Source organism: Euleptes europaea, chromosome 6 (genome assembly GCF_029931775.1).
Source record: "Euleptes europaea isolate rEulEur1 chromosome 6, rEulEur1.hap1, whole genome shotgun sequence".
Taxonomy (NCBI): Eukaryota; Metazoa; Chordata; class Lepidosauria; order Squamata; family Sphaerodactylidae; genus Euleptes; species Euleptes europaea.
This window is the reverse complement of record NC_079317.1, coordinates 18,099,059-18,126,064: the sequence shown is the minus strand read 5'-3', so window position 1 is coordinate 18,126,064 and position 27,006 is coordinate 18,099,059. Positions and strand designations below refer to the sequence as shown.

Below are 27,006 nucleotides of genomic sequence, written 5' to 3'. Positions count from 1 at the left end.
GATAAATAAATGGAGCACAAGCGAAGTATAGAAGCCGGCCTCAGTCAACCTCCTTAATGTCAGGTCAGTCTTCAAATAAGCAGTAGCTACTAAAACATATCCATTCAATACTTGTAATGTCTGGAGCATGCCAAGAATTGAGATTGCTCTAGGATTAGTAAGTGGGCGCGATACGCAGCAGAAGGGGCGGCCCAGTTCTGTGGTCCAGTCTTCTCTTGCTAAGGATCCGCTTCCCATCCCCAAATGCAGTCTTCCTCTTAGATATTTCTGAAAGCATTATCTTAGACCTCTGTGTCTGGAAATGTACTAGCATATGTTGTGTGTTTTTTCCCCTCAAGTGCTTGTGAAAAATGCCAGATTGTGATGACTAGAGACTGTCCTTTGCTCAAAGAACACAGAGAATGCAAGCAGCAGCATCCCACAAATACTTCTTTCTTTCTAGACACCTATATGGACCTTAGCACTGTATTTTAATTCACACTGACACCTTTTTTTTTAACGTCTTTCCCTGCAGACCTGAAAACATTAGTAGAATTGATATGCATTGCTAACAGCTTGCACTACTGATATGTGCACCTCTCTGAGAGGTCCAAAAGAAAAGTAATTCATAGTTAGGGTCACAAGCCAGCATTTATATTCTGGTAGGCTGTAAGCAGAGGCAGGAGTTTTGAGGCTACCTAGAAAATGACACCCCTGAATCACCGTCCTCTCTCTCCCTCAGTGATTTCCATGCTGCCAACTTTCCACCTAAGCGGCCACGACCAAAATAGTAAAGTGATGATGGGGAATCTTGCACCACGGTAACATTGGTTGCATGTATTGCACATAGGGGAGGGGCCGTAGCTCAGTGGTATAGCATCTGCTCGGCATGCAGAAGGTCCCAGGTTCAATTCCCGGCATCTCCAGTTAAAGGGACTAGGCAAGTAAGTGATGTGAAAAACATCTGCCTGAGACCCTGGAGAGCCGCTGCCGGTCTGAGTAGACAATACTGACTTTGATGGACCAAAGGTCTGACTCAGTAGAAGGTAGGCTCATGTGTTCATAAGGTGTAACTGGGAGAGAAAGTGAAGGGAGACTCAGCTGCTGTTTTTGGCAATAGCTATGCAACTTTCATTGTGTCTTACTGCTTTGTTAAATTTGTCTACAGAAATCTTGCCTGCTTCCAGCAGAAAACACTGCTTGCCACAATTGCACCAGCTCTTATGAAACTACAGTTGGGGCTGTCATGTAGCCTTTTGTGCACTTAAGACATCCTGTAGATCCCTTATTATATGATACTTTAACAGGACTATCTGTTCTAAGTGCCAGTGTTTCAGAGCTTTGGTTGAGGCAAATGTTTTATTTTCTTTATTTTACTTTTAAGTTAGCATGCAGGGTTGGTCATGAGCAGCTTTCATATTATTGGTGGCAACGGCGTACGGTCTAGGAGGCAGTCTAGCTTGGAATCTGGCCGTTGGAACGCAGACAAACATTTCTGAGTGTTTCTGGTGGATAAAGACCAAGACATGGTTGATTAGAATTTAATGTCATCAGGCGTTGAGAAGCTCATAATACTAGAATGCGGGGTCATCTGCTGAAGCTGGAGGGTGAGAGATTCAAAACAGATAAAATGAAGTATTTCTTCACACAACGCATAGTTAAAATGTGGAATTCCCTGCCCCAGGATGTGGTGATGGCTGCCAACTTGGAAGGCTTTAAGGGGGGAGTGGGCGTGTTCATGGAGGATAGGGCTATTCATGGCTACTAGTTAAAATGGATACTAGTCATGATGCACATCTATTCTCTCCAGGATCAGAGGAGCATGCCTATAATATTAGGTGCTATGGAACACAGGCAGGATAATGCTGCTGAAGTCGTCTTGGTTTGTGGGCTTCCTAGAGGCACCTAGTTGGCCACTGTGTGAACAGGCTGCTGGACTTTATGGACCTTATTCTGATCCAGCATGGCTTTTCTTATGTTCTATCATCTTCTAAATTCACTGATTCTCATAAGACCTAATAAAGTTATGAAATACTTTTTCATTATGGTTGGAGGCAGTGGTCAAGTTAAATTGTCACATTAACATCAAGAACTAGGAGCAAAAAGTCTGGAATGGAAGTATGTTATGATGGATAATACTTTGTTATGGAGGAGGAATGGAAAACTGGCTGCTTTTGTCGCCCCAAAACACCCTTAGGTTTTGGTGCCTGTAGTTATTGAAGGTTCATTTATTTTTTTGGCCCGTGTTCTGCTAGATTGTTCTAAGCCAGCATCTGTGAAACGTATGAGAAAAGAAGGCCTCTTCAGCTGCCTGGCAAATAGAAAACTGAACTTTAGATGATTGTACAGATGTACTTCTAGGGAAATGTGAGGAAGGGTGGAATTTTTTTTTAATCTTAAACATCTGCAGTAAGGAACATAATAAATTCCAATGGCTTCTGTTACAGACTTTTATGCAAGCTGCAATCCTACTGTCATGTATGTGTGTTGCGTGGAGAAATGGGACTGTGAACCAGACTTCTGTAGGGTCAGTGGTCAGGGACTGCAAATGCTGTAGCAATTTTTCCAGCTGCTGTGGATACAGGAATTGCTGTCCTTGCACAGCCTGGTTAGTGGTTTCATTTATCTTTGTCATAGATTTTTGAGTAGTTGAGAATAGGGTGCGGTTTCTTGCTTGTTGGAGACAACGGGCTGATGAAAATGATATAAAACTGAGAGCTGATGAATCTTCTAAGCCATTGAATCTGATCTTCACTCCATAGGTCTGCTGCTTAAGCTAGATTTTGTATTGTCATTCTTGCACCTTTAGAAAGTAGCATTAATCTGCTTACTGTCCTGCAGGACAGCTTAACTGAAAATTACTTGTTCCGCATAAATATTGGTAGACACTGGAACTATGACAGCAACAAGCACTGCTCAAAAAAAACCCAAACTTGTGCATAATTTTCTGCGGATGTGCTACAAACCCCCTTTATACTTCCCCAGAGTTCTGTTTTCCTGATATTGTGCTATGAAACCATGCTATCTATTGTGGTAGAGCTTGAGAAATCCCAGGCACAAGGTCACCGTGGTGCTTAGAAATTTCTAAATAGCGCCTAGTATTTTCAGCAATTATTTTGTTGTAGTGTTTCTTGGCAGCTGTCATTGGTAATACAAAGATTATTTATAATTTCATATCAGAATATGATATAAAATGTATGTGCACAAAGTTCTTATTCCTTTATACGCAACTTATGCGGCTCTTCCCCCCCCCCCCCATAGCAGCTTGAAATGCCCCCCTTCCCAAAATCCTGTTCCTGGAAGTGCCATGGAGGAGGGGATCTGTGAAAGCCTCACTCCGTAGGCAAATATCTTTGCACCCAAGGAAACGCTGTGATGGATCCAGCCCAGTATGTGGTAAATGGAAAACCGAAAGAAAGAAAGAAAGAAATTATACAAGATAATCACTTCCATTGTAGAACATTTTTATAAGTTGGGCTTTCTACATTAGGATATAATATGCAGTAATATACAGCAGCTTTTTAATTTATATATTGATGATGTTAAATAGGATTGTGGTTTCTAAAATGTCTATCATGAACAGTTGAATATGTATAATGCTAAGGGTGAGGATGTGTAGCAGGATTGTTCTTGCAAAGGTCCCGTCAGATAACTTACTAAGGTGGACATGAGAGATGCTGAGAGACTTTTCTCGTACTCTGTATAGCTAAGATGGGTTTTGAACTCAAGATTCTAAAGAGAGGCTCAAATGATTTATTTTTGAAAAGTGATAAAGAACCAGAAATTACAGAAATCTCAATTTTGTATAAGGAAATATTGGTTTTAACATGTATAGTCAAATAATTTTAATTACTGTATACTCAGTTGAGAGATGCAAATAGCAGATTTCAGTTATATTAAATGATAAATGTCTCTATCCAGATATTTGGGACCTTGAAGAATATCTTGGAAATCAGGCTTTGTGATAACACATAGCTAGGCGATGCAGACTTTTTCATGTTGAAGGAATTTATTTACTGGTATTGCTTGAGGTCATGCATTGGAATAGTCCTAACAATGAATGCGCTTTTCAGAAGATGGTAGGCTGAGAATAGTCATTGGTCTTCTTGGAGTGTATGTGAGAGATCAAGAAAATAAAACAGGGAATAATACACAACTCACACACACACACACTGGGCATAAGATACAGAGGGGGAAAAGTATTTGATCCCCTGCTAAATTTGCCCGTTTGCCCTCTGACAAAGAAATGACCAGTCCATAATTTTAATAGTAGGTTTATTGTAGAGACAGAATAGCAACAGGAAAAAACCCAGAAGACAAAAGTCAGAGATTGATGTGCATTATAATGAGTGAAATAAGTATTTGATCCCCTATCAACCAGCCAGGTTAGGGTTAGGGTTCTGCTGTCGACAGAAGCAATCAATCCATCAGATTCCAAACTAGTTACCAAGACCAAAGAGCTGTCCAAGGATGTCAGGGACAAGATTGTAGACCTGCACAAGGCTGGACTGGGATACAAGACTATTGCCAAGCAGCTTGGTGAGAAGGTGACAACCCTAACCCTAACTGTCAACCTCCCTTGGTCTGGGGCTTCATACAAGATCTCATCTTGTGGCGTTGCAATGATCATGAGAACGGTGATGAAGCAGCCCAGAACTACACGGGGGGATCTTGTTAATGATCTCAGGGCAGCTGGGACCATAGTCACCATGAAAACAGTTGGTAACACACTACACCGTGAAGGACTGAGAGCCCGCAAGGTCCCCTTGCTCAAGACAGCACATGTACAGGCCCGTCTGCAGTTTGCCAATGCACATCTGAATGACCCAGAGGAGAACTGGGTGAAAGTGTTGTGGTCAGATGAGACCAAAATCGAGCTCTTTGGCATCAACAACTCGCCGTGTTTGGAGGAGGAGGAATGCTTCCTACGACCCCAAGAACACCATCCCCACCGTCAAACATGGAGGGGGACATATTATGCTTTGGGGGTGTTTTTCTGCTAAGGGGACAGTACACCTTCACCGCATTGAAGGGACGATGGACAGAACCATGTATTGTCAAATTTTGGGTGAGCACCTCCTTCCCTCAGCCAGGGTATTGAAAATGGGTCGAGGATGGGTATTCCAGCATGACAATGACCCAAAACACACGGCCAAGGAAACAAAGGAGTGGCTCAAGAAGAAGCACATTAAGGTCCTGGAGTGGCCTAGCCAGTCTCCAGACCTTAATCCCATCGAAAATCTGTGGAGGGAGCTGAAGGTTCGAGTAGCTACACATCAGCCTCGAAATCTTACTGACTTGGAGAGGATCTGCAAAGAGGAACGGGAGAAAATACCTCCTGAGATGTGTGCAAACCTGGTGGCCACCTACAAGAAACGTCTGACCTCTGTAATTGCCAACAAGGGTTTTGCCACCAAGTACTAAGTCATCTTTTGCAAAGAGATAAAATACTTATTTCACTCATTATAATGCACATCAATCTCTGATTTTTGTCTTCTGGGTTTCTGGGGGTTTTCCTGTTGTTATTCTGTCTCTCACAGCTACAATAAACCTACCATTAAAATTATGGACTGGTCATTTCTTCGTCAGAGGGCAAATTCAGCAGGGGATCAAATACTTTTTCCCCTCACTGTATATTACTGTTTCTAAGGGAAAGGTTCAGAAATTAGTGTTTTGCTCACGTGAGGATTTGAGCAATAAACTCTTACTACTTCACTCAACTGCTTTTTCCTTTTTCCAAAGTTCACACATCTTATGATTGTTGGGCTGTAAGATGTTAAACACACAAGCAGGAAATTTCATCTTATTTCCTTGTTTTTAAAAATATGAATAGCAAACAAACCACTGGAAGAGAACTTCAGTAATTAATTGATACCTGTATGCAACTTATTTGTAATGGTTTCACCAATCACAGATTTGGAAAAGAAGGCCAACAATTAGTTAAAAACAAATACATGGCTTAATGAACAACAAACATTGATATGTTACTTAGGAATGTTTACTTTCTGCATGTCAATATGCAAGTGTAGTAGACTGGTTTTTTCCCCCCTAATGACGACCATTGTTCAGTTTTCCCCTCATAGGTTTCTGAATAAAGGTTTAAGCATATATTGATGTTGGGTTGGCACTCTAGCCCAGGGCTTCTTAAACTTTTTCCACTCGCGACCCCTTTTCGCCTGAGAAATTTTTACCCAACCCCAGGTATATAGGTTTTTAAAATAGGTATAGAAATCAAACATTTCCTGTTAATAAATCATAAATAAACCTTTTACTGTTGCCAAATTTTTCGTGACCCCCACATTCAGTTACGTGACCCCATATGGGGTCGCAACCCACAGTTTAAGAAGCTTTGCTCTAGTTAACAGATCTGTCAGCTGGCTAAGGGCCGTTGGTTGCTTGTTGAACACAGATGTTGTCAAATACTCCTTGAAATGAAGAATATCACTGTGTAGATGGCAACTCACCATTACAAAAAAAATCATCATGGTCTCTTGTTATCAAGACCAACTGTGAGGGCCACTTTTCTCCTAGCCCAGCAGCAGTTGGGCCATACCTGCAACATCCCTCAGTATGACTGCAGGCATCTCCAGACAGGAAGGCAAGCTGTCATTAGTGGCAATGGTCACCATCTGGCATCACCCATGACGACTTTGTCTTTCTTGATATGGGAACCACTGGTGTCCTAGAATGAAAGCCAAAGAAGCTGTTTACTTTTTATAGAACTTTTTGCTGAGCGTTGCTAAAAGATACAGTTCATTACAAAGGTGCTTTGGAACACAGACGGGATAATGCTGCTGCAGTCGTCTTGTTTGTGGGCTTTGTAGGCGCACCTATGTGGCCACTATGTGAACAGACTTGGAGTTGATGGACCTTGGTCTGATCCAGCATGGCCTTTCTTATGTTCTTTACATATTTCGTTGCATTGTTTCACAATAACCGATAACTAATTTGTTTTTGTAATTATGGCAAGTATCAAACCTGCTGAATAAAGGATCTCTTTTGTTCTAGTAATGCTAATGCTTTAAAACATTTGATCATTATTTGATAGTATTTAACTAGCCAGTTAACAAAATATTTTTTGGATAATCAAATGCATAACCCTATGTTGATGACAACTCCCCCGCCCCCTCGCAAAACTTGACAATGAGCTCTAGTGTGCTGGAGCCAAATTACCATGCCATCTACATTTATATTCTTTTTTAAAAGCCTGATTATGCTTTTTTGGTTTTTTTTGAACAGGTCACAAGCAAAAAATCAAACAGCACTCCACCTGCCGCTCAATTATCTAAAATCAAAGTACCTCCTCCACAGCCTGCAGCGAAGAAAGAAAAACGGCAGAGTTCTTCTAGGTTTAGTATTAGCTGTAACAGAGAACTCCAAAAGCTGCCAGCTTTAAAAGGTAAGTCATTTAATGTTCTTTCTCATGGAAGCATGTATGATTGGAGGCCATATGATCCCAGGTGTGGGTCTGGTCAGTGCCTGGATGGGAGACTTCCTGGGAACCCTGTGTACATCAATCACCTTACGTTCTGCTATGGAAGAAAGGCAGGACATCAATGTATCAAATAAGAACAGGATATTATTCTCATCCTTGGGTAGATTTCTATAAGCCTCATTTAGAGTGGAGAAGGTCAGAAGCTCTTCTTTGTTGCCTAAGAGGTGTATGTTGCATTGCGGAGAACTTCTTGAAACTTCCTGAAAGTGGCCATTCAAGCAGTGCTCAGGGCTGCTTGGAGCAGTTGGCAAAGAAACTGGAGACTCACAGTGAATATAGCTTATCTTGTGGTCCTTGGCCATGAGCACCTGATTACTTTGGTGCATTTACTAACATTATCCTACCATGCTGGGGCAGATTTATTTACTTATGCTTATAGCCCGCCCTCGTTCCCACCAGGCCGGGCTGAGAGTGGGTAACAACATTTAAAAACATAAGAACATCAGCTGAAACTATGATAACCAACCACAAATATAAGATAAAATAGGGTAAAATCGAGATGTCAACCTCATATCGGGGAATAGCAAGTCACTGCGGACCTGGTCGGGCAGTGTAACCCCCACAGTCAAAGAGTGGGGTGGAAAGGATAGGGAGGCCCCCAACAATGTAAAACTTGCAGCTGCCCTCAGTTATAGGCCTGGCGGAATAGTTCCATTTTGCAGGCTCTGCGGAGTTCATTAAGGTCCTGCAGGGCCCTGATGTTACTAGGATGATTATTCCACCTGGCCGGTATTATGAAGAATGTTTGTGGGGCCCTTTGTATTTAACAAGCATCATGCTTGTGGAAATGTCTTCTGCTGAATCAAGACTGTACGAGTTTTCTTTAGTGGTGAGGCAGAAGGCTGTTTTTGGAAGGAAACTGAGGGGGCCGCAACAAAGCCAGCTACCACCCAGGAAATTGAACACATGATCAGGTCTTGCTTTCCGCTGTAGAAGACAAAGAAATGACCACAAGCCAGTTAATATCCTACAGTGCGAATACTCCAGTTGTGCTTGTGGCATGTACTCATTTGATTGCAGCCTAGGTGTTGTTTATCTCAAGGATCTGGCTTTATAAAGCAGGTCTTACGTTTGCCACAAACACCATTCTTTTTTCACAAATTCTGCACAGTTTAATGGTACAATGTTATGTTTAGGATATGCAAATATGTTATTAAAAATGTCAGATGATTAGTTATAAGTTAAAATTAATATATTCATGCTTGTAAATAACTTTAAAGGTGCAGGGTTGGCTCAAAAGGAAGGTACTGTAATCCTTATATCACTTTAGTTGCCCTTTGCTGTGCTTTTTCCAGGGGTACAATACCCTTGCTGATATACAATAACCAGAACTATATTCCAAACTGTCATAGATATGTACAAACGCATTACAATACAGGACAGGACATTTTGTTTTCAGTCTTTTTCCTAATAATCCCTAACAAAGAGACAACCTTTTTCATTGCTACTGCACATAGATTTTCTTTTCTTTTTTCTTTATTTATTTAACTTAAAATGGTCACATCAAAACATCATAAAATACATAGAAAAAACTAAGTGAATGATAAGAACCCCCATAAACTCCCATCTAGGCTGCAAAACCAACTCTCAAAAAGGGCAAAACAGGCAACGAAAGGACCAATGTCCCCCATTAATACTGTCAGAACCATCGTAAAATATTGCAAGATAGTTCAGTGTCTTTGACAAAAGAAAACCTACAAACAGAAATATAACACACCAGATCTACCACCACATTAGGAGCACTTTCCTGGTCAGTCGCTACCAGTTCAGGCCCCAATTTAGTGTCTATTTAAAGTTAAAAAAATTTTTTTGCCCCAATGTGCATCACTTTATTCTTGCATCAAATTTCATTTGCCACCCTGTTTGCTCACTTGCAGTCCACTTTGGTTCTCACCATGCTGAGTAAAGTGGTGTTGGCCACTTCGCTGCTCACTCCTAATTCCAGATAGGTTATAAACAAATTAAAACCACTTGTCTCTGTAGAATTCCCTATACTTACTTACTTCACTGTAATAATTGTGCATTTAATCCTAGTATCTGCTTCGTTGCTTAATCAGTTTCTAATCCATGAGAGGCCTTTGATGAAAGGCTGTGCTACAGCTTTTTAAAGTCTACATATTGTCTGCTGGGTCATCCCTGTCCGCACATTTCTTAAGACCCTCTTGAAGTCAAATAGATGGTGAAATGGGATTTTCCTTTGCAGAAGCTGTGTTGATTCTTCTTCCTTAGGGCTTTCCCCTCAATATGCTTAATAATTCTATGTTTAAAAATTTTGATCAGTCTGCCAGGAACAGATGAGGCTAACGGGCCTGTAAGTCCCTGAATATTTTCTGGATTCCTTTTTAAGAATTAGCATTGCTACTGGAATGGAGGCTGACAGTTTGCGTATTATTATTTTTTGGGACATGAGCAACTTCTCATTGAAGTGCCTTAAAAACTCTTGGATGAATGACCACCCTGGTTAATTTGTAATTTATCCATTAAGCCTAGAATTTCATGTCTTGTCACCTCTGCTTGTCTCAATTCTGAGATCTGTCTAAAAACCGCAGCTTTGTCATAGGTAAACTGCTTCACATTTTCCACACTGCAGCCAAACACTTTGTCATAGGTGACTCCTACACGCTTTCCACATTGCACTCTCCCTGTTTTCCTTTAGCAGTCCTTTCACATCTTTGTTAACCAAGGGATCCAGGGTCTTTCTGGCCAGTTTCTTGCTTCTGATGTATTAAAAAAAATCTTATTACTTGTCTTAATATTTTAGTAGTATGCTGCTCATATTCTCATTTCCCCACCTTATCAACTTACATTTATTTTTGGAGAGTTTGTGCTGCTCCTTGTTCACCTCAATTGTGAAGGGAACATTCTTGCCTATTGTGATTCTGTGGGGTTTTTTTGTTGATAATATAGACATCCTCTTAAACTTGGTGGTGCCTTTCCTAATCTGCAGTATATATTCTATTAACTTCTGTTAATTTGGATGTTAATAATTTGTAAGCATCCTGAAGAGATTTTATCCTCTTCCCCATCCTTTTGACTAATCCCCTCATTTTTGACAAATTTCTTCTTCTAAAATCGAACATCATATTGGACCTTTTTGATAACCTTCCATTTGCATAGAAATGCTGAACTAAATAGCCCTGTGGTCACTGTTCCCAATTGGTGCAGCTACACTTAATGTCTCACACTAGGTCTTGAGTATCACCCAGGAGATCTCTCTCTCGTCTCTCTTTCATTGACCTCAGCCTTGCATTATTACACAACTTTCTTCTCCTGGTTGCCTGCCTTATTTCTTTCTTGATATCAAGATCAGTCACCCTTGAAGTTTTGAACATGCGCACAACAGTATGTCCCCAGTACAGGTAGAGTATCCCTTATCTGGACATCCCATATCCAGGCTAATCCAAAAATCGGACCCTTCAAGCTGGCATGCAGGCAGATCCGTGCTGCCTGCTTTCAGTGTTTCCTCTTGCCTAAAAAAATAAAATTCAGTGTACACTGCAATGTAGGTGGAGACTGAAAGCCTGTGTTTGTTTGTTTGTTATTTGTTATTGCTCTTGTTTAACAGCTGGTACAGGTATTCTGGTGAGATAGTTACACCATTGCTTTCTGATGGTTCAATGTACACAAAATTGAAATATTGTTTTAAATTACTTTCTCCGAGATATCTTATGTGTATACAAAAATTCCAAAATATTCCAATACACAGAGATCCAAAATATGGACTATTTCTGGTACCAAGCAGTCTGGATAAGGGATATTTAACCTGTATTATCCTTCAGTTCTGGCACTCATTAGCACCTTTGTAGGGGGAATCGATTCCTCTTACATTTTCTAGTTTATTGGACTTCAAGCTCTCTCTGCCAGACAGAGCCACTCCAACCCTGATATGCCCTCTTATTTTTCCTGTATGGCTTGTCTCCAGGGATAGCCTTGAAATTCCTAATTTATCCTACAAGCACATATTCTCTCTTGGAATCTGCTTTAACCTTATATGGCTGTACAGGTAGCCTTTGTCTAAAACCTAAACTGTTTGCTGGAATTTGTCACCTCTCTTTGCTATCGTGCACAAATGCTTGCTACTTTGTATGATCGCTGATATAGGGCTAGTGCAGATCTAAATTTGAGAATTGCTCTCTTTTACGAGACAGAGTGTTCCCTTAATGACACGAATGGAAGAACAGATCTGCAGTAAACTGAGCTAAGAGCTTGTGAAGAATTGCTGGAGTATGTGAGTGGGGGAGAAACAATTAGGAAATCCTGTCCGTTTGACCCAAATCTCCTCCTCCAAGATACGATTACCTCTTAAGGAAATGGGCCTGTGCAAACGTCTTGTCTTATTCTTCATTTGCTTTTCCCCATTAACAAATTCTCAGCTTCTCTCAAAATTCCAAGGGCAGTGACCATGCTCAATCTTTGTCAAGCCAGGTTTAGAGGACTGCTTCTTAAAAATTTACAACCTAATATTTTGCTGCGTACCTAGAGAGTTCTGCAAATATGTGGAAAGTCCAGCACTATCTGTGAGCAGGCCCCTATTGCCATCTTTATGGTAGATATTTAGTTGTGTGTATGTGGAGGGGGAGAGAGTGTGGGAATCTTCATTCTAGATCCAACTCTTCAGGATTCTGTAAGCTCTCTGGGCATCAGTATGAAGATTCTTCTCTTTTAATGGATGCTTGTCCCTCTGGAGCATATTTAGTCCTTGTCAGGCTGGCTTTTAAGGCATCTTCTTTTGGTTAACGTACAGTCTCATGTTTGTCTGCACACCTGGGAATTCCCTTGAGATTCCTGTCTTGTCCTTGGGTAATCCCATTGTATAGCCTCCCAAAGGCCAAACAGCTTACAATTAGATGAAGTGAAGATCCTTCCAAAACCCCTTACACTATTTGACAAAGTGATTTGTAATTGTGTGTGTGTGTTAAGTGCCGTCAAGTTGCTTCCGACTCATGGCCTTGCTCAGATCTTGCAAATTGAGGGCTGTGTCATCTAAACACTTAAGATTAGCTGTCCCAGATGGCTTTCATAACATTCAGAATATGAAATGAAAAATTTGGGCTTTTCTGTGTTGGTTGATCAGATCGACTTGTGACAACAACTACTGTCAAGATCCCTGTGTGTATGCCATCTAGTGGGAATTAGATCTTCGTACATAATATCAGGCTGTTGGTGTTTTCTTTAAACTTGCAAACTAACTTTCTGCATACTTGGGAAGTTCTGTGAAGATGCAGAAGCCATGAATTTGTCTGCCTCTTAAACTGCCTTCTTAATATGCCCTCAGCTGTTAAGTTTGCTGCTACTGATTATGTAGAGTTTGTTGTTAGAACTTCATGTTGGACATTGACTTTTGCAGTCGATACTAGAATATCTTGTAGAATTTCTTTGGATGGGGTGGGGAGAACAAAATAGAAAAATGTAAAGTTTGAAATGAAGGTTCAGATTTCTTCTCATTCACAAAGTACTTTTACAGTGCAATCCTAAAGAGTTACTCCAGTCTGAGCCCATTCATTTTAATGGGGCTTAGATTGGAGAAACTCTGTTTAGGATTGCAGTGTAAGTCTTGCTTTTATCTTCTTTCAGAAAAGTTTTGGAGACTGGTGCGGAAACTAACTTGGTGAGTCAGTACCATGCCATAGTGGAACCAATGCAGCTCTCTCAGAACCCAGTTTAACTTTTTTTCCTCTGGGCCACAAACACTAGGATAGCTATTGAAGCTGATCATCATATCTCTTTTGCCTTTTAGAGAATCACAGTGCAAAATACTTACCTGTATGTAATCCTCTGTAGATGATATAATAAAACAGTTGTAGAAACCAAAGATAAATAATGAAAATATGCCTTTCCCGGGCTCCTGCCCTGGTTAGTCATCCTTATAAGCGCAGCACCGATCCTGGTTTTTGGATTAAAATGTCAGAGTCACTACTACTTAACACAATTTTTCCCCCAACTGAAATAAAGGTAGTGAATAACACATTCTACGTTGATTTCTAAATCTGAATTTTTAAAGAAATCCTTTAAAAGTACAGTTCACAGTTCATAGAATTTTGTCTTGCCCTCTTGAATTCAGGCCTTGGAAAATGGATACACCTGACATAGAGGTCTATATCAAGGTAGGCGTCCATTAACAAGTTGCTAGTTGTGCCCATGGGCTTCTATTGATTTGATCTTTTTATTTTAGTCTTTGCAAGTATAGACTAACCATGGAGTGCCGAGTAACGTTCTTTGGTGTGTTTGGACTAGAATAGCTGCATGTGACATGCAAACGATTGAAAGAGTCTGCTTGGCACCTTTTTGTTGGAGAGCCAGTAGAGCATGCTGATCAGCTATCTTTTGAGCTTTTGTGAAACAGTCTTGGAAGAAAAGTGATGACAAAATTGATTTGTGCTTCCAGAACAATGTAAAAGTATTGGAATGCATGAGGCTGAAATTCCTCACTTTTAATAACAGTTAATTGCTACTATCTGGTGATGTATTTGAAATTGGAACCACATTCCATGGAACATAAGACTTTTGGGGGGGGGATTTAAAAATGTTTGGAGGGACAATAATGAATTTTATCAATAGTTGCTTTTACATTTACATCTAGCTAGCTGTATATTGCCTTAATTTCATGATTTTGCAGTTATTCTGGCAGTTCTTTAAAACAAACAAACTAGCAACATGCATGAATGTCAAAGGTAGTTACTCATTGTAGAACTCTGGATGTGTAGTTCCCTGTAAAGATAATCTTCATCCCTGCCTTTATTTTATTTTCTTGATCAAATGAAGACACAGATCAAAGTATGAGTGACGTACGGCTCAGTTCAGACATCCTGCAAAAGCACAATTTGTTTAAACTAACTGTAGTAAGTGCAATTGTCTGAAGGCAGGACCCATGCTTCTGTGGTTAGTTAGGGTCTTATCAAACTATAATCTGAATTTATTTTTTAAAAACCACAGTTAAACCTAACCAACTTTGGTTAACAAACCAGCTTGAGGATTGGTTTGGATCCTAACCAACCATGGAATGGAGTGGTCCTCATTCACACAATTGTACTAACTACAGTTAGTTTCAACACACCGTGGTTTCACATTATGTCTGAACTGAGTGACTGACTCTGTTTTCAACAAGCTTATTAACAGTTATGGTTTTATGGAAAGGACTTTGGCAAAGAAAAAGCAGAAAACGTAAATGTACTTATACAGTATTTTGAGCTGCTGTTTGAGATTAAAAGAGCAATAGCAGCAATTAGTATGTGTGTGCCCTGGTTAATATGGCTGCCTGCTGTAGACTTAGGCCCCTTTCAAACTGCCCTTATAATTCGCTTGAGCAGCGGGTTGCTGATGGATTTTTAGTGTCAATTCAAAAAACCAGTTTGGCTCCCAGCTGCTAACAGGTTTTTTTACTTTTTTAGACAAAGCTGCTTGTATCCCATTGGCATTGCGGAGCTTTGCCACTTTATGTGAAAAATGTTTTCTCCCATTTTCAGTTCTTCCTTGTGCTTCTGAATCACTCCTGTGTGCTGTTTGAACTGTCTGGAGCTCTTCAAAAGACCACTATTTTTTCTCGACTTTTTTCGCACAGCATTCTTTTTAGCTTTTTTAAAAAGTTCTAAGATTTGCGCTATAGCGTTATAACACTGTAGTGCTATAACAGCACCATTGACTTGCCTGCTGCTGCAGCTGGAAAACAAGCCACCAAAAAAGGCAGGAAAACAATAGCAGCTCTGTTTTAACTGGCCACAGCGCTTTAGAGACAGCTCATAGACTGATTGAAATGAGTTGCATGAATACCCATCTCTGTATCGCTTTACTTGGAAACGGGCGAACAATGGCGGACATCCTGTTTAGAATGGTAATCTGAAAGGGGCCTTAGAGTGCTCTTATTTGGGCCTTTTTGCATGGACTGGGATAGGCTTACCCAGTTTTGCAAGCTGCACGCAATCCCATGATCTTTCTGAAGCCAGGGTACAGGAGCTCTCTATATTCTGTTCAGATCAGATTTTGCCTTCCTGTTTCCATTCAGTCCCACTGACGAGTGATTGTTGGCCTTATATTTCAGGCCCCCGGGGCCTGGAATAAGAGCCACTTCACAACCTAGAAAAGCTCCACTGGATGGCATTGTGCAGACAGAGTAATGGCAGAGAAGTGAGCTTGCTTTGCTGCCATCACCACCACAAAATAAGCACAGAGTATATGTGTATGGAAGCATAACCAAACAAAGGTATAAGGCCTTGATAAGAAAAGAAAAAAAGGAAATTCCTTTCCCCTGTATCTCTTTAGTTTTATAGTTAGTATGCAAAACCAGGGATGTACTGGTTTCAAGACTTTCCCAGGTTTATGAGGAAACAGGGCTTGTGAAAACTGTTGATTTAGTGGAACTGCTTTTTCCACTAATTTCATCCAGTTCTTCTCCTTATTACAGCCTCCCTCCATCATTGCTTTTATACTTACAAGTCCCATGATTCTCTGCACAGCATTTTTTGATGGACAAAAGAGACCCTTATTCTCTTTTTCTGCTACTGGCTGGATCCAACCCTGTGCTTGCCTGATGTATTACTCTAACCTGCATTTCTGTTTGACCTCTCCTGAACTCCATCCTCATTTAGTCTCCATTAGCTAGAAGCATTAATATAATAATTAGTTGTCTCCTTTAATTGACATAATTGAAAATCTTTACCAGCACACTTAATTTCACTTCTCGTAAACAGCTCATTATGCAAGAGCTTGCGTATTGCTAGGCCAAACATCTGTACATAGTCCTATTATTTTGCCATTTGTCTCACTAGCTTTTTGAATGTAATTAACCGTACTTCCAGATTAGTTATCTCTGTTGTGGCTCAACATCTTTAAATAACAGAGTGATTTAATAAAACATTCCTCTAGCCTGTTCCCTCCAAAACAAAGTTTTTCAATAGCTTCTTTGGCTTTAAGCTTTTTACAGCAGTTAATCCAAGCTGTATGCGTTGTTTACTAAAAATAAAAAGGTATTTCTTACCTAGACCATCCAAATTCTGCACCTAGAACTGTGGAAAGGTTGGAGGAATTACACAGGGCACTGAATTTCCTCCAGCTCCACATTCATAAAAATCTTATTCTGTTGCCTCTTAGACCTCCAAGGTCTCATCAAGAATTGCTTGCACAACTTCAAGCACAACTGTAATGGCTGAACTGCTTAAAGAAAAACTTAAGAAAAACTCTGGGATAAAGAGTCATCCTGGTTATACTTCTTTTGCAGAATGCATTGACAAGTGGCTCACTTGATCTTCTCAGGACAATGTTATTTGCACCTTAGTAAACAGTATCCTCAGTCACTTACCACTAATGGTTTTCTTCTTGTACAAAGAAAAGTAACTGGGTTATGAAACAACCCCTTAAAACTACTGATTTTGGATTGCTTTTAACCCAAGCCCCATGAGGTAAAAAGTCTTGATAGTTTAAGAACATAAGAAAGGCCATGCTGGATCAGACCAAGGTCCAGCAGTCTGTTTACACAGTGGCCAATCAGGTACCTCTAGGAAGCCCACAAACCAAGATGACTGCAGCAGCATTATCGTGCCTGTGATCCACAGCACCTGATATAATAAGCATGCTCCTCTGATCCTGGAGAGAATAGATATGCATCATGACTAGTATCCATTTTAACTAGTAGCCATGAATAGCCCTCTCCTCCATGAACATGTCCACTCCCCTCTTTAAGCCTTCCAAGTTGGCAGCCATCACTACATCCTGGGGTAGGGAGTTCCACAGTTTAACTCTGCGTTATGTGAAGAAATATTTCTTTTTATCTGTTTTGAATCTCTCACCCTCCAGCTTCAGCAGATGACCCCACGTTCTAGTACTTAGGAAATCTGACTCATGTACATAAAAGCTCTCTGTGAAATACAGTCCTGTTCTGAGGGGGGCAGGGGGCAAGTATTAGCACTTGTCACCTTCTAACATTCCCAGAACTCCAGCAGTACATGTTAGCATTCCAGAGAAAAATTAAGAAAATACTTCTCTGTATTATCCTTCATCTAAGGCAATGGAGAGAGCCAGTGTAGCGTAGTAGTGAACGTGTTGGACTAAGACCTGGGGTACCCAGGTTCAAATCCCCACTCACGCCATGGAAGCTTGCTGGGTGACCTTGGGCCAGTCACATACTCTCAGCCCTGACCCTGGCTAGTATTTGGCTGAGAGACCTCCAAGGAATGCCAGCGTCGTGACACAGAGGCAAGCAACGGCAAACCGCCGCTGGATGTCTTTTGCCTTGTAAACCCTAAGGGGTCGCCATAGGTCAACGGTGACTTGACGGCACTCTCCACCACCAAGGCAATGTGTGGGAGCATGGAGACTTGCACCTTATGCTGTCTGTCTAGAAACTCCCATTACTGCACACAGTGCAACTGAAGCTTTGAATGGGCCCTCTGCTGTTAGTGCAAGCCATGAGGAAGATGGGGGCAGGATACTGTGTTATGCCTCTTCCGCAGTATAGTAATGGGAAGTCTTCTGTGGAAGGTCAAGGGAGCTCTTATTCATAATTATAATTGGCACAGGTAAGAGATGTATTTGTCATCAAAGGCCTTGGTATGGAAATTATGCATATTGTCATAGCTAATTCCTGGGATGATATAGCTGTCACCTAGCTAAGCTACATTGGCAGTAGTAGTCAGTCTCACAATTTTGTGATTTATTTTATTACAACATGTCTACCCTGTCTTCCTTGTCATCCATGGTGGCTCAAGGTGGCTTGCAAGCCAGTATACTGGAACAAAACAGTAAAGTCAGAACACATCACAACAAGCGCTACAGCAACTAAATGTCCCAAACGCTCACCACAAGATCTTAGCTCCATTCAAAGGGTCACTTAAATAACACGGCCCTGCAGTATTTGCAGAACTAGTCAAGTATACACATCCTCTTCAATTCCTCGGGGAGGCCGTCCTAACAGTACTTAGGAGGAAGCTGGATCTGAGGTGGTTGGATCTGAGGTGGTTGGATCATACATACAGCGGAGCTAGAGCTGTGGTAACTGGGGCACACTCAGTAGCTCCTTTTATTTTGTGTGTGTGTGTGTGTTTGTTTTTTGTAGGGTAAAAGCGTAGCTACCTTGTGCTGGTGCAAACCAAGTATTCATTTTAGTCCATGGCTCCTGACTACAACTGTGGCCAATCAGATGCACTGAGAAACACACAGGTTGAGCTATAGAGAATGAGTCATCCGCTGGGGCTTGGGCTGGACTTCTGGTTATCAAATCTGTACTGCTCCCAAGTAAAGGCCTGCCATATTTAGCTGATATTTCCTAATGTGTCTTTCAGTGGCTCACGTCCTGTGAACTTTTTTCTGATGCTTTAAAAAAAAGTCCGAGCTAAAGTATCATCAGGAGCCCCGTGGCGCAGAGTGGTAAGCTGCAGTACTGCAGTCCAAGCTCTGCTCACGACCTGAGTTCGATCCCAACGGAAGTTGGCTTCAAGTGGCTGACTCAAGGTTGACTCAGCCTTCCATCCTTCCGAGGTCTGTAAAATAAGTACCCAGTTTTCTGGGGGTAAAGGGAAGATGACTGGGGAAAGCAATGGTAAACCACCCTGTAAACAAAGCCTGCCTCGTTAACATCAGGATGTGACATCACCCCATGGGTCAGGAATGATCCGGTGCTTGCACAGGGGACCTTTAACTTTTAAAGTATCATCATTTCTATAGGTATGTACTGAATACAGTAGTACTTTCTCTTGTCACCCTTGAACCAACTGCCAGTTTCTTTGAATGGCCTGAATTCTAGCATGACAGTAGAACTTGGGGACGTTAAAAGGTAGCTGGCTCATAATTCTTCATGCTCTGTGTTTGGTGGATCTTTATCATGTATGATTCCCTTCCCATTTTTTTCCCCCCACGGAGGCCCAAATACTTTAACTTTTCCTTGTAGGGAAAAGGCTCGGCTTCTTTTATTTTTAGATGTACTTTTCCGCCCCTTCTAGGTGTAATTTAGATCGACACAGAGAAGAATTTCAGTTGGACTAACAACTGAAACTGTTTCCAGATTATGCCATTAATTTCATTGCTCAGTTGTAGCCTTGTCACTGAGCTGATTTCCTGCACCAGTGTAGAGGGTAGCTGTTTCAGAGTTACACAGTTGTGCGTGTGTAAAATGCAACCTAGAGTTTTCAAGGCAAGTGGTTAAACAGTGGTGGTTTGCCGTTGAGGCAACATTGGGGTGGTACAGCTGGTGTCTGTGTGAGGGCAAGGTAACAAATGGTGTGGGAAATAATTTTTGCAACCCTCGACATGTTTTGCGTGCTGCTTCGTCAGGGGGAATATAATAAAATAAAAATAACACAAAATAATATAAACATATGTGATGCGTGAGTAAAAACATTTTAAAACATATTTATTTACAAAGAAATCACATATTAAATTAACATTAATTAGTTTCAGATTCTTTTTTTTAGTAAAGTCCCAATACATGCGTTAAGACTGAAGTGAGCAGTTAATGTTAATTTAAATGTGATTTCTTTGTAAAATTACATTACATAGTATACATTGTTGTTTGTTTAATTTTCTCAATATTAAGATGTAATTAGATATTGCCCTCTGTACATGTGCTGTGAATTGTCCTATTCATAATTTTTTTAATTTAAAATGTTCTTAATCATATATCACATATGTTTATATTATTATTTTATGTTATGTTTTCATTTTATTAGATTCCCCCTGACGAAGCTGCATGCAAAAAGCGTTAGGGTTGCAAAAATTATTAAAGAATTCGTTTTCCCTCTGCATCATTTGTTCCCTTGCCTTCGATTTGCCTTGGTGTGGTCTTCTTTTTTTCTTTGCAGCTGATACATATGCCGACAATGCCAAGCTTAAGGTGTTTCTGCAATAACACAGGCATTTGAAACAACATTCTTAATGCTCTCAGTAAATTGTAGAGTTTGTCTTCAAACACATTTTGAATTATTTGCCTTTTATTTCATATTTGTTTAGTCCGTCACTCCAGGCAAGCATGAGATAGAATCATAGAGATGGAAAGGACCACCAGGGTCATCTAGTCCAACCCCCTGCACAATGCAGGAAATTAACAACTGCCTCCCCCCCACACCCCCAGCGACCCCTACTCCATGCCCAGAAGATGGCCATGATGGCCTCCCTCTCATCATCTGTCAACCAGTTATACCTCCACCTAACAGTAATAGGATCTAAACCACACTTTCCCAATTTGTCAATGAGAATTTGAGTCAGTGTATGTTTTAGCACACTCTTGAAAGCAGGAGGTGTCTCTGCTGCACACTGAGGAGATCCTAGTCGCGTTTCATACACTGACATTCAAATAAAACTCCTTTTCTGTAGGTTTTTTGCTTGTGCTTAAGTCCCCAATTGGCACCATTGTTGTCAGTCAACTTTAGGAATTGACCAATTAGTCTCTGTTTGATCTTATATCGCTCCAATTTTTCAGATCAGCAGTCTAACAGAATCTCTACCCATGAGCAGGATCACCCTTTGAAAAGGGTGTGCTCATTACGCACTTGTTTGGCAGGGTTGGGAAAAAACTGTGCTTCGCATCTAGAAACAGAAGGAGGATAGAAATTATTGAGTGCTGAAATGCTTGGCAAAATGGTTAGATCTTTTGTAAGAGATGACAGTGCCAACAAAATCAGTGTCTGATGCTCTTTAAGCACAGGTTAAACATGCTTGCTGGGGGTAAAGGGAAAGGCAACCACCCCGCAACAAAGTCTGCCTAGTAAACGTCAGGCTGTGATGTCACCCCATGGTCAGGAATGACCCGGTGCTTGCACAGGGAACCTTTACCTTTTTTAAACATGCAGCAGAAAAACTGAATGGTGTGCAGGAGTAATGAAATACAAGTTGCATCTCCACAGTTGCCAAAAGAAAGGAGCCAGGTTGTCTTTCCTTGATATGTTTACCTCCTTTCATTCTGCCTTTGTATTCTAGTTTTGCTGGTGGGCTCTTTTTATATTCTGCTAGTGTGGTGCTGAAGACCAGTTTGTACATTATTCTGAGGTAAACCCTGATTTCCCAGCAAGGAGCAGCAGCCAATTATAACTCTGTCTGAAGTGTACTTGTGTGACACAGTGAAAATGAATTTGATTGCTTTCAACACTTCACATTTTAAAGCAAGCATGTTCTGTGTACCTTTTAAAAATGCAATGTACGATATGACCTTGGCTTTTATTATTATATTGTTTAGAAAAGTATATGTTGTATCTCCGGAGACTTGCTTGAAGTGGCTTACAAGTAAAGGCAATGCCATAAAAACAACTTAGATTATCAATGTTAAAAACAAGCCAAGGGCATAAAACAACACAAAGCAAACATTGAGCAGCCGAAAAATATCTATAGAACAGTCCACAGGCAACAAGCAGACCATAAAACTAAAAATATAAAAATCCTTACTTAAAAGCCTGGCATAAAGAAATGCTTTTGGGGAGGGGCCATGGCTCAGTGATAGAGCATCTGCTTGGCATGCAGAAGGTCCCAGGTTCAATCCCTGGCATCTCCAGTTAAAGGGACTAGCCAAGTAGGTGATGTGAAAGTCCTCTACCTGAGACCCTGGAGAGCCGCTGCTGGTCTGAGTAGACAATACTGACTTCAATGGACCAGGGATCTGATTCAATATAAGGCAGCTTCATGTGTTCATGCTTTCCCTGGTGCCTAAAAAATAGTAAGGTCGGTACCAGACAAGGCTCAAGTAGGGGCATTACAAAGAAGAAATGCCACCAGTGAAATGTCCCATCTTTAGTTGCCATTCACCTCATATATGCAGGAGCCCACAGATCAGGTCTTTGAAAATATATGTTAATTGCTGGGCTAGACAGTGTGGAAAGAGGTGGTCCTTTGTGTGCCCCGCCCAAAGTCAATCAGGACCTTCAAAGAACCAGCACTTTGAACAGTGCCTGGAAACAGGCAGGCAGCCAGTGCATATCATAGAGCACTAGGATAATATAATCCCTTTATCCAGTCCCCACCGATAGCCTGGCCACCATGTTTTAAACCAATATGAAGTTTCTGGAGAGTTTTCAAAGGCTGCCCGCGCACAGAGTGCATTGCAGTAGTCTAACTTGGATGTGATCAAAGCATGGATCACCGTGGCCAAAACTACGTTTTCAGAGAACACCAATAGCTGGCATATCAGCCTAAAGGTAATACATGCCTCCAGCCATAGGCCAGAATACAGCGGTACACCCCAAACTGGAAATCTGCTCCTTCAGTAAGGGTGTAACTTCATCCAGGACAGATTGGCTTTGAATACCAGTGTTAATGCACATCAGTACTTCAATCTTGTCATTCATTCGCCCCAGTACTTTCTCCGGGTATCCCTGCAGGACTTTTACAGAACCACCTAACTCAGTTGATAAGGAGAAATTGATCAGTCATCTGACTATCCATGGCACCTCATTCCAATTTCCTGGATGATCTTCCCAGTGTAGATGTTAAACATCTTGTAGGACCCCACAGCATAAATCCCACCAGGCTGAGCAGCAGTCGCCCAGCACTATCTTCTGGAACTGGCCATCCACATAAGAGAAGAACCCCTGAAGCACAGTGTAACAGATACCGTGGGTGATGGTACTGAAACCTCAGTCAGGACAACCAAAGCCATTTCTGACCCTAAATCTGGGTTGAAATGGGTCTAGATAATCAGTCACCTCCAAGATGGCCTGAGCACCTTGCCAAACAATGATCACAAGGTGACGATAATTTAGGTCATTTGGGTCCAGCCACCTTTTTCAGGAGTGGTCTCACAACTGCCTCATTTAAAGCGATGAGAACTACATCCTCCCCCAGAGATGCATTTATTATCTCTAGGCCTGACATTAACTGCCACCCGCAAAGGGTAGAGGCCAGATGTGATGGGCCATATGCTTCTAAACAGTTTGTCTGCATCAGTGCTCACCAGCTGAAAGTCATCCCTCCAACTTGGAGCAGAATATGCTTCAGCCATATTCTGAGGTGCTCTTATATTAAAATGTGCTTCCAGATTCACGTAGGCTAACCGTTGTGAAAGGAAGGATTCAGATCAGTCAGACTGATTTGGCAACGTGCATTATTTATTTACTTTATAAAATGTATGCCCTGCTTTTCTGCCCTCACAAGGGCCACCAAGGCAACTAACAAATTAAAAGTATACATAATAAAGCCACATCTTAAAAACCGTGAAAACCAAAAGCGCATCATTAAAACTAGAGCTAAAATACACATAGAAAACATTAAAAAACAATGAAAATATTGGACAGGAAAGAGGGATCACTGAAGGAATGCCAGATGAAACAAACAAAAGTCTTCACCCGTGGGCAGAAGATGGCAACAGAAGGGGATAGAGGAGTGTCCCTGGGGAGAGAGTTCCAGAGTGTTAATGCCATGACCAAGAAGGCCCTCTTCTGAGTTGCTACCCACCTAGTCAGAAGGCGAGGGCACCTGAAGTAGGCCCTGTGGAGATGACCACAGTGGTTGGGTAGGTTCATAAGGGAGTAGGTGATCCTTCAGATGTGGTGGTCCCAAATCATATAGGGCTTTAAAGATCAACACTAGCACCTGTAATTGCACCCAGAAACAGATTGAAAGCCAGTGGAGATGGGCCAAGATTGGAGTGATAGGATCCCTATTGAGAGCAAGCGTGGTGTAGTGGTTAAGAGCGGTGGTTTGGAGCGGTGGAGTCTGATCTGGAGAACCAGGTTTGATTTCCCACTCCTCCACATAAGCGGCGGAGGCTAATCTGGTGAACTGGATTTGTTTCCCCGCTCCTACACACAAAGCCAGCTGGGTGACCTTGGGTTAGTCACACGCTCTCGGGCCCACCTACCTCAAGGTGTCTGTTGTGGGAAGGGAAGGTGATTGTAAGCCAGTTTGATTCTGCCTTAAGTGGTAGAGAAAGTCGACATATAAAAACCAACTCTTCTTCTATGACCCACCCCAGTCACATCCTGGCTACAGCATTCTGCACCAATTGATGTTTCCAAACACTTTTCAAGGGCAGCACTACATGGAGCACATTGTAGTAATCTAATCTGGATGTAACCAGGGCATGCACCACAGTGGCCAGATATTTTCTCCCCAGGAAAGGCTGCATCTGGCTAACCAGTCAAAGCTGGACAAAGCACCCCGACATCATCTGCCACCTTCTTATCAAGCACTAGAGCACCCCCAGATTATGGACCTGTTCCTTCAAAGGGAGTGCAACCCCATTCATAATGGGTGACACCTTAAATCCCAGGTCAGTCCTTCCACTCACCCATAGCACTTCCATTAGGATAAAGCTTCAGTTTATTAGCCCCCATGTCCATTGCAGAACTGCCTCCTGTTCAGGGTTTCTACAGCCTCTCTGAGATCAGCCAGAAGCAGAGTGTCATCCACATAGTGGTGACAGCCCAGCCCAAATCTCTAGATTACCTCACCCAGCAGTTTCATGCATAAGCTAAACAGCATAGGGACCCCCTCTTTGGTCCCCCAGCACCACCTTCTGAAACCTACCCTTCAGGTATGACTGGAACCACCGCAAAACGGTGCCTCCCAGTCCCAACCCCGGAAAGGCGTTCCAGAAAGATACCATGATCAGTGCTGTGTGTTGCTCAAATTTAATGTGCTCAAATTTAATAGAACTTTTGCTCCTGAACTTTTGGAGGTGCGTAGATTGGGAATACATGAATGTGTCTCCCTAAGGGACGGGCTGTGGCTCAGTGGTAGACCCTCTGCTTTTCGTGCACATGATCTCAGTTTTAATCCCTGGCAGATAGCAGGTGATGTAAAAGGTCTCCACCTGAGACCATGGAGAGCTGTGACCGGTCAAAGCAGTCACTAACTTTGTTAAACCAATGGTTTGACTTAGTGTAAGACAGCTTCCTGTGTTTGGGAAGAACTGAAGTGTCAAAAATAAAAACAAAAAACACCTAGCTAAGCCGTGGTGAAAGTTACAGTGCAAATAACTTGGAGCACGTGTACACGACTTGCAAATCTGGCATGAGTTCATTAGGAAAAGTAAAGGGGAAACATTAAGCATCTTCCGGTGAACGATTCTGAAATAGAAAAGGACACCACGTGCCTGTTTGTGGATCTCTGCTGCTGAATGCATCTACATGCTCTTGGGGGCGGAAATCCTAGTACTCTTTAGTGAAACAAATGCCAGCAAAAGCGTCCTGTCTCTCCCTTTCATGATATACTTGTTTACTCTGAAGGCTTATTGCTTGTATTTTCAAACAGTGTGCTAGGCATTCGTCTACGGATGATGGATGGAGGTACAAAGGAGCTGACAAACGTACAGGCTTTAATGCACAGTGACAGCCACATAGAAAGCTCTTTTCATTTGCAGCTTTTTGGAGTCATTTTTAAGTTGGCGAGGTTAGCCAATCAGCTTCCCCCTCTCTGCTGACATCACTAACTAGCCAGTTCCCTCCAGCTGCAGAGAGCTTCGGTTTCTCTCTTCTTTTTTTTTAACTAAAATGGAGGCTGGTTTCTTGCCTTAAGGAGTACTCTGCTTTCCCCGCTGAAGCATAGATGTTGACATGTAATAAAACAGGCAGCAGGATGGTAGTGGACGCAGCCAATTCGAACGGGCCATTCCAGCCTGTGGCCCTTCTACATATTCGAGGTGAGTTATTTGGTGTTCTGAATGAATTGTAGTCCTCTGTGGCTCTCTAATAAAAGGCTATTGTGGTTCTCGAGTAAGGAAAGCAGGAAGTCCTTTGTAGCAGAATCCATTTTTGTTCCGATGCAGATTTATCAGAGTTCAGAGATGTAGATATTAGAGTTGCATTAGATCTTAAGCATTCAGAATTCGGAAGGGTTTGCTTGCATTGTTAAACAGGTTTTGCTGCTTTCTGTTCCCATCCCCCCCTTTTCAAGCTGTGCTGATGTCAAAGGATGTGAAGTCACTACCCCAGAAAGGTGTTGGGGGGTGGGGGAGGTGGAGAGGGAAGAGAAGGCAGGGCACTTAAGTTCCCTTGCCATTCTTTGTAGCATTAACAGTGCAATAAAGGATTTTGTGTACACAATGAGGGCTTCTTTGTAGTCGTTGCTTAGCTTATAATCAAACAGAAAAGTGAATGAAAGGTTTCTTCCACAGCCGAATGGAAGATAATCAGTATATATTTAGAAAGCATTTAAAGGAATTTGCTGGGAGGGGAATGCCACTAACATTCTGAATTCTAAACAGTGTTATATTGCTGTCTGTTAATGCAGAGGCAGGGATATGTGTTGCTGTTTAGGAGCTAGAGAAGGCTGCATTTTAAATGTCTGGCTGTGTCTACTGATTTTAAATTTTTTTCAAGCACTTGTAAGATTATTGGCAGTGTCTTTGTGAACAGTTCGTTTATTAGAGAGAGAGCTGATCGTATTTCTCTGTGAGCCTTTACTCCAAGCACCTTCCTTACAAGTGTTATTTTAAGATATATTCCCTTTTCTTCTTTTAGTAATAATGTGTTGTAATTATACACAGGCATTTTCCTATCCCCACCCATCGCTTGGTGCGATGGTAGAAGACTTAAAAACAACTGGATTTAAGATTATACTGTGGAGACGTACTGAATAGTGTTTGATAAGGAGTGATCCTCTGTGGTCTGAATTAAGAATGT

The 27,006-nt window shown here is 41.6% G+C and overlaps 1 protein-coding gene across 8 annotated transcripts in view; it reads left to right on the top strand.

Annotated features, from left to right (window-relative positions):
* PPP2R5C (protein phosphatase 2 regulatory subunit B'gamma) overlaps positions 1-27,006 on the top strand; it is a 79,085-nt gene that overhangs the window by 6,149 nt on the left and 45,930 nt on the right. For 5 of the 8 annotated variants that reach the window (XM_056851268.1, XM_056851266.1, XM_056851267.1 and 2 more), the window contains exon 3: positions 7,219-7,378. In XM_056851268.1, the coding sequence (XP_056707246.1) occupies positions 7,219-7,378 (160 nt within the window). Of the gene's footprint in view, positions 1-7,218; positions 7,379-25,876; positions 26,025-27,006 lie in introns of those variants that run through there. The other 3 variants (XM_056851271.1, XM_056851270.1, XM_056851269.1) reach the window with 1 other exon arrangement.